Genomic DNA, 8,134 nt, shown 5'->3' with positions numbered 1-8,134 from the left:
TCAAAACATTTTCATAAACGAGTAAAATTATACTTTTACACCCTTCAGTCTTTTTTATCACTTTGTTGCCTCTTGGTTTGAAACTTTTTAAAAGTTTTGTTAACCCTAATTCTTAATCCAGATTCCAAGCCCAATTATGATTATTAGCTTGTTAGATTCAAATTCGGACCATTCAGTTTTAGTCCTTTCAGATAATTACACCAATCAAAACAACCATATCGTTCATTTCTAAAAAACCTTATCATTCGTTCTTCACACAGCCACAAAAACCAAAAGAAAATCAAAGGCACCACATGTCCACATTCATTTATTTTATTTGGGCTTCAAAGACTTCACCCAATTCTTACTCAGCTTGTTTCAAAGTGTAAGCACACAACGCAGACAATCCCCTCCATGCAACAAATCAAATGCCTTGTTGATCTCATCAAGTGTCAATTTATGTGTTATGTACTCATCAATCTTGATTTCCTGCACCAATACCAATTAATTAATAGCTAGTAACAAACTACATGTCTAATTAATTAATTATTACCTTGTTCATATATTTATCAACAAGCTGAGGCACTTGTGTGCGGCTCTTAAACCCACCAAAAGCTGTACCCTTCCAGACACGACCAGTAACCAACTGAAACGGGCGGGTGGATATCTCTTGACCTGATGCTGCAACCCCAACAATCACTGATGTCCCCCATCCCTATTTTTTTATATTAATTTGTACCAAAATTAATTAATTAGATATATAATAAAAGAAATCTTGAAATACCGTTTGATTAATATTTAATATAATTACCTTGTGACAGCACTCCAAGGCAGCCCTCATTATGGAAACATTGCCGATACACTCAAAACTGTAATCAACACCTCCATCTGTCATGTCAACAAGAACCTGTTGTATCGGCTTCTCATGGTCTTTTGGGTTCACAAATTCAGTCACACCAAAGTTTTTTGCTGCAATTTGTGATGATTTGATATTAGAAAAGAGGAGAGAATTTATCTTTTCTTATACAAGAAATTAAGGGAAATGATAATGATTAATGCATGCCTCTATCGAACTTTCTGTTGTCGATATCTACACCAATTATTCGCGAAGCACCAGCTGCTTTTGCACCCTCTGCCACCTGTCAAGATTTTTGTGGATTCATATGTTATAAACCATGTCAAAGTTAATAGTAGATGAATAATCATCTTGTTATATGTATATTAGATACTTACTGCAAGACCAACGGTTCCAAGACCAAAAATAGCAACATTTGAACCAGATTCAACTTTGGCTGTGTTCCAAACTGCACCAAGACCTGAAGGCAAGGAGAGAGAGATTGATTAAGAGGAAAGCAAAACTGCTAAACCAACAATGGGAGAAACTAATTGGTGTTAGATGAAGTAATTAAGGGAAAGTTACCAGTGGGGACACCACAACCAAGAAGGCAGACTTTCTCTAGAGGAGCCTGGGGATCAATCTTTGCAACACTAACATCATGTACAACTGTGTATTGACTAAAAGTAGAGGTTCCCATGAAATGATATATTGGGGTTCCCCTGACTGAAAAACGACTCTTACGATCATTCATCATGACACCAACTCCAGTGGCTCCTCTAATCTTCCCACATAGGTTGGTCTTTCCTGATTTGCAGAACTTGCATTCCCTACATTCAGCCTGATAACAAGGTATCACATGGTCTCCAGGTTTAACTTCAGTCACCCCTTCACCAACACTCTCCACAATCCTGCCATTTTAATTAACATCAGAGAGTAATATCGGTTTTAGTCCTTTGAAAGGTTAAAGAGAGCAACAAATCTGTAGTTCGTTAAATGTAGATACATACCCGGCGGCTTCATGACCAAGAATACATGGGAAAAGACCCTCAGGATCCTGCGGGGAAGAGATTAAATCAATCTATCATGTAACAGATATTTGTGTAGACAATAACTTTATTATTCCCAACTTGAGTATCAACTGATCCAACTGAGTTATGAAATCCAACTCTAGGGAGTGCCTCAACTCCCTAAACTCACTTTCCGCAAAGAGAATTACTTTCTGATACAACACTAACATCTGATCCAGTATTAGCATAATCAATGGACTTTGAATAACAACATTTGGACATGTTGTCTCCGAGTATGCTATTATCATCAAAACCTTGTGTTCGATAAAGCTGTAAGTGCATCTAGCTTTCGTAAACTAGTGAACAATGATGACAACAATACTATACCTTGCCACTCCAAGTGTAAGCATCGGTATGGCAAAGCGCAGTGAAGAGAATCTGAACTCGAACTTCACCAGCTTGAGGCGGCGCAACCTCCACATCTTCGATCACTAACGGCTTATTAGCCTCATACGCCACCGCAGCTAGATCAAAATATATAATCAGGTCAAAGTTAGGGTTTGACTCCATTTCAAATATAGGTTAAAGATGCGAATCAGATCAAACTAGTTGATTAAGGAATACACATAGTACCTTTGCAGGTGATTACTTTGCCTTGAGTAGCCATCGCCGATCAGTGCACAACCAGTTGATGTTGAATTGGAGAGGGAGAGAGATAGAAGGGTATAGAATGTGAGGCGGCAAACTCAGTACCAAACCCCACTATATCGCACTCGGTGAATCCTCTGGATCTGGATCCGAAATCGGACCCGAATAATTGATACTGCATAGTTGGGACTTTTTTAATAAAACGTTCAATTCCTAAAAGGTAATTACCAACTAATTGTGTTTTGGAATTTATCTAAGTACTTACCAACTAATTGTGTTTTGGAATTGTTTTTTAAAAGAATTTATTGATTTATTGGTTTTGTTAAAAAACGACAAATAAAAAAATGTTTGGTAACTTTAAAAACACTTCTCAAAATAAATTTTCAATACATTTATAAAAAAATATCCACAAAAATGAAAAAAAAAAAAAAAAAAAAAAAAAAAAAAAAAAAAAAAACACTTGTTAAAAAAAATCAATACATTTAGAAAAAATCAATATTAATAGCTCATCAAATTCACTATATAACTCGGTTAAAATCCTAAACCTATTAGGTGAATCGAGGTTACCAAAGTTGTTGGTTATGGTTTCGGGTTTGTCGGTTCACCTTGGTGATCCTGATCTACAGGAGGGGATTGAGAACAAACCTTCTATATGTGATAACTCTCAACAACATGTTGAACATGTATGTCGGGTTCAGATCCTTCTTTATTCTTGAGGTTTGGTTGGTAATTTTTAAGCACAAAAGTGCCACCGATAATAACACTTAATTTTTATTGAAGTTTCCTAAAACCACACTCGTTCTCATTTGAAATATATATCTACTTGTGCGGGTTATGATAATGTATGGATCGAGTAGCCTATAGGCTTTGCTACCCACCTCAATCCTAAGGTACGTTTATTTTTTACTTCTTTTTTTAAGCTCGTGTTGATGTTCTTTTATGATTATTGCATAAGCAATGCAACCAAAGACCCTTATGTGTTTGAGATCAAGATTTTTCCAAACCAAGTTTCTTTTGATGTTATATTGCTTAATGTCTTGGTTGTCACTCGGTTAAGTACATAGACAATATGGTGTAACACTTCTCACCATAAAAACATATGGTGTTTTCATGCTTTTCAAAATACATTTCGCTATCTCTACAATGGTATTGATGGCCCAAACAACATAATTGCCTCTAGAAAACATCTTACCTAATAAATAAATAACTTTTTGATACATGTCATATTCTCCTTTATTTGGATGCATGATATTTTCTAGAATTTTTTAAAATTTTTATTTTCCACTTATTATTTTATTGTATTTTTCATTTTATTAAATTAAAATTCCACATTTAATATGAAAGATAATATATATGTAAAATATTTATTAGAAAATGTTTATATATGTTATGTATTCAATACACTAAAACCTCATTAATTTTAATAATTCATACTTTATCTCATTTTTCTTGTAAATTCAAACTTTTCAAATTATTAAAATTTCATGTTTAATTTTTTTTAAATAAACACATGTAATACATTGATCTCACACCTAATTGAAATAATTTGTCTTTGATCTTCTTCTATGTTTCAGTTTCTTGTGATTGAGGTTGCATTTTTGTCATAAACTTGGCTCCAACACGTAAGGAGCAAAACTACTTTAACATTTGGGAACAAGGAAAAATCGAGAAACATATGAATAAAAGAAAGAAAGAAAAACATAGGAGCAACTACAAACTCATTGGACAAGTTTTTATTGAAATGCAAGGAAATTTAGAATTTAAATAAAAAATAAAATAATAATAATAAATAAATAAATAAATAAGAAGAAGAAGAAGTTAATCTTGTGTTTATACAAGTTGATCAAATTTATACCAGAAGAAATAGAAATAATGTTACTCTAAAAGCAAACAAGTGACAGGCTTAAATAAAGGAAGTTTCAACAAACAAGAGGCTTCCCATTTTATTGGGATTTGGGAGGTTCGTGGCAAGAGAATCATCAGAAAGTGATTCCGTTTTGGTCAAATAGATAATTTAATTGGCAATTGTTAATATCTCCCTTGTGGTCACATTGGAATGATTTAATTTCATACTTAAATTGATTTTTACAACCAAAAGCTACAATAACCATTTTCTAGCAGTTAGATGACTTGTTTTTGTTTATAATTACTTGATGATATGAGTTCAACAATCAGTTAAATACCAGCAACAAAATTGATGATCACTAAATAAAGTAAAAATACTTATACCCTTATTTTAACAATTACTTCCTTAACAACATGTTTGTGCAATACTTTAATATCATTTCCTTGAATTTAATCACATTTGCCAACCTGTTGTTGCATTTTGATGACCCAACATTTTTATATATTATAATAATAACAATCTCCTTGTATTTCGTAACTTACTGAGCAACATTCAATGTTACATATTGAAAGATCATATGATATAAATTATTTAAAAGACCACTCACATTCAAAATCCTATTTTAAGATGCATGGCACATCACTAAGGTCAAGAAGACTGACTATAGTATACACATTCTTCTCAATAGTTTTTGTGCATCAAAATTACAAGAAAACATAACGAACCACGACAAGTAAGATGAACCTCTATTCCATTTCAACACCATTTTCCTCTTCAGTTCACTGCTAAGCAAAAGGCAAAAGGGCATTGTCGGAAAACACACATGATACATACACCCATTATACATATCAAAAGTCAAAGATGATACCTGTGTCAAGGAAAGCAGGATCAGGGGAGAACTCATTCAACCCAAATGATCCAGGAATCTCCATAGAACTTGGTTCACAAGGTCCGATATCATAACCCCAATTATCATACCGATAATCAACCAACTCCCCGGAATCAATGCTTGCCGGGGTTGCAGTTTGGGCGGCAGGTAGGTGGTTCGCCTGGCTTTCCGGCCAATTGATGCCATGGAAAAACTTCGGATCGACTGTTGACCTTTGACCATGATTATGATTTCCTTGTTGGGATGCTTCTTCACATGGAACTGCGTAACTTGGCAGAGACGATTGCAGTTGCGGTTGCGGTTGGAATGGAATCGGGATCGGGATCGGGGTTTCGACATAGGAATCGGAATTCACTTGCGGTTGGGAATCCGGTGAAAGCAATGGCTCCTCGAATAGAAGATAAGAAGGAGGAAATGAAGCGGAACTGTTGACAGAATTTTCAGGCATACGGAAGTCTTGCTGCCTACACAAGTTTCTGTAACTGTCCCTGTCCCTGTCCCTGTGTGAGCTGTAAAAATGGCGGTTACGGTTTCCGGTTGAAGCAGCTCCAGGTGAGACAGTTCGTTTAAATACAGGTCTGTTAAATGTATAATTATGGTATTGGTTGCCTCTATCCCTTGGAATGCTACAACTACTTGTTCTTATCAACTGTTGCGAGACTAAACCCGGTTGATACTTGTTCCTGGATAACAAAAACGGGGCTCGGTTTTGGTTAATCATGTTTGGGGCTCCAAGATTGGGTGATACGGGGCAAACCCGGATCGGATTTGGCCTTTGAACTGGAATGTGGGCCATGGTTGGAGTTTGAACCAGAAGTGGTACTGGTGGTGGTGGGAGCGGGAGTGAGAGTGGAAGTGGAAGTGGAAGTGGAAGTGGAAGTGGAAGTGAGGCGATGTTCATATGGGGGACATCGGTTAATTTATTTATGTTCTTGGAGTTTTGCCTTTCCAGTTTCCAGAATTCGATTTTTTCAGTGGCTTGACAATGGTCGATGGTGCCACTGCCATTGCCCCAATAGAGACATGGAGCAAGTGAGTCACAAACGTAACAGTAGCACTGTAATTTCAAGGAAATAGTATTGATCAAAATCAAAACAAGATTATGCTAATTGCTAATCGTTGAAGTTATTTGTTATGGTTATTAAGAAAGGGGGAGTAATTTGATGATGAAATAACCTGGTCGCAATGACTTTCATTTGGGGTAGACGAGAAAGGGAACTTGATACAGAGGTGTCTTGGATGAGGATAATCTCGGCATGCAACCTTCAAGATGAAAAAGAATGTGCAAAAGTTAAATGATTTTTCATATGATCTGAAATCAAAACCATAATCGATCACAAGTCGTAGAAGTACCAGGATCCTTACATAAATTGCTTCAATGATCCGTAAAATCAGACAAATGTGAAGTAAAAAATATAAACCTGGCCTGTTTCGCTAACAACAAGTAGATCATCTGAATCATCATCCCCATTCTCACTTCGAGCAATTGGATCATCATTCCGGACCTCTTTAGGCTTACCGGGATCATGATCAAGCACCACACACTCATCATCCAACTCAATTAAGGACGACGACTTCGATGTTGGCTTCTTCCTAGGTCTTCTAGACGGTAAAACCTCACTAATTAACACCACTTCATCGGAATCATCACTTCCATCATGGTAACCGGCACCGCAATCGCCTCCATTAACCTCATCAAGCAGTTCTGCTATCCAATTATTATCATCAAAGCCGACAGTAATTACTCTGCCATCATCACCATCCCATCCAGGTTCTTCATCGGAACTTATGTACAGCACAGAGTTCGGATCCATCGTAACTTTTCATCAAATACTCTATCTCATAAATAGGGCAACGAAGAAAAGGGTTGATGAAATGTACATAATAAAATGAAAAAAGAAAAAACCCTAGTAATTGAGAAGGGGAAGAATGTCGACAAAGCGAAATTGCAGTAGAAATTGGGGATTTGCTTTATATGGTTGTATAGTAACGGGTGACCATTACAACCTTCTCGCTTGCGTCATAAGTACAAGTCAAATTAATGGCGTAAATGTAATACAAATAAGTCCTATCTTTTTCTTTTTTACATTCATTGAATTAATTTGATTGACTTTTACTTCGGTTTAACAAGATTCCATCATGTTTTCACACAAAAATTCGTTTTAGATCATTTTATGATTGATATACCAAACACCTAGACACTTAGATAACGTAAACAACCAAACCACAAATGTAATTTACAAACCATTGAAATCGAATCAAAGTTCGTGATTTTAAAACCAGACCAATGATCTTTGATTCGATTCGTTGAACCCCACCATAAAAGTGTATCCGTGCATCTGCTGACGACACCTGTTGTTGCTTAGGTTAATGGATGATGACATCGGCATTGGAGGGTCGAGGTGGACCAATTATCAATGTCGGTGTTAGGGTTAGGTTCTCCTTTAGAAGTGGAGGAGGAAGATGGAAATATGATATAGCAGAGGGTAATTTACAGGCGACGGCGGGGTTGTTAACGGACGGAATCAAGATGAGTTTAAGACGGGGAAGGGGAAACTGAACTTTAATTCCGACGCAAGTCGTTGCTTCCTCTATCTTAGAATGTAATTATTTTAAGTTGTGTGTGTATATCGCACAAAGTCAAGATGGCCGAGTTGGTCTAAGGCGCCAGTTTCAGGTACTGGTCCGAAAGGGCATGGGTTCGAATCCCATTCTTGACATTCCGTTTTTTATTAATACATTTCTGAATTACTGTTTTACCCCTGCAAAAATGGAAATTTGTAAAGTCACGGTAAGATATATGAACTTGATTAAAGGCTTAAATCATTTTTTTTTAATAAATAATTTACTAGTTAAATAAGATATTTAATATTTCAAAATTTAATTATTTATAAATTTCAGAACTTAACTATGAACAAATATTTGTA

General features: G+C 35.9%; 2 protein-coding genes and 1 non-coding gene across 5 annotated transcripts; 1 reads left to right on the top strand and 2 right to left on the bottom strand.

The window, feature by feature from the left end:
- Positions 1–204: 204 nt before the first annotated feature.
- On the bottom strand, positions 205–2,606 carry HOT5 (GroES-like zinc-binding dehydrogenase family protein). Its single transcript, XM_078967414.1, has 9 exons — positions 2,458–2,606; positions 2,212–2,348; positions 1,825–1,871; positions 1,400–1,725; positions 1,213–1,295; positions 1,043–1,118; positions 791–948; positions 533–694; positions 205–468 (listed from the first exon to the last, which is right to left on the bottom strand). The coding sequence occupies exons 1-9, from the start codon at positions 2,489–2,491 to the stop codon at positions 358–360; spliced, it is 1,134 nt and encodes a 377-aa protein (XP_078823540.1). The 5' UTR covers positions 2,492–2,606; the 3' UTR covers positions 205–357.
- A 2,275-nt stretch (positions 2,607–4,881) lies between these two features.
- LOC145009290 (uncharacterized) lies at positions 4,882–7,735 on the bottom strand. Of its 3 annotated transcripts, none has more exons than XM_078967994.1 (4): positions 6,629–7,735; positions 6,384–6,470; positions 5,187–6,264; positions 4,882–5,103 (listed from the first exon to the last, which is right to left on the bottom strand). In XM_078967994.1, the coding sequence occupies exons 1-4, from the start codon at positions 7,019–7,021 to the stop codon at positions 5,093–5,095; spliced, it is 1,569 nt and encodes a 522-aa protein (XP_078824120.1). In that variant the 5' UTR covers positions 7,022–7,735; the 3' UTR covers positions 4,882–5,092. The 3 variants fall into 3 exon arrangements, with proteins under 3 accessions (XP_078824120.1, XP_078824121.1, XP_078824119.1); XM_078967995.1 differs by having other exon boundaries at positions 4,882–5,100; XM_078967993.1 differs by having other exon boundaries at positions 4,882–6,264.
- Positions 7,736–7,846: 111 nt separating this feature from the next.
- On the top strand, positions 7,847–7,927 carry TRNAL-CAG (transfer RNA leucine (anticodon CAG)). Its single transcript has one exon. It is a non-coding gene; the product is annotated as a tRNA-Leu (tRNA).
- Positions 7,928–8,134: the final 207 nt, after the last annotated feature.

The sequence above is a fragment of the Lactuca saligna genome, chromosome 8, assembly GCF_052625555.1.
Source record: "Lactuca saligna cultivar CGN05327 chromosome 8, ASM5262555v1, whole genome shotgun sequence".
NCBI classification, from domain to species: domain Eukaryota; kingdom Viridiplantae; phylum Streptophyta; class Magnoliopsida; order Asterales; family Asteraceae; genus Lactuca; species Lactuca saligna.
Note: the sequence above shows the minus strand (reverse complement) of the source record. Positions and strands in the feature narration are given on the sequence as shown.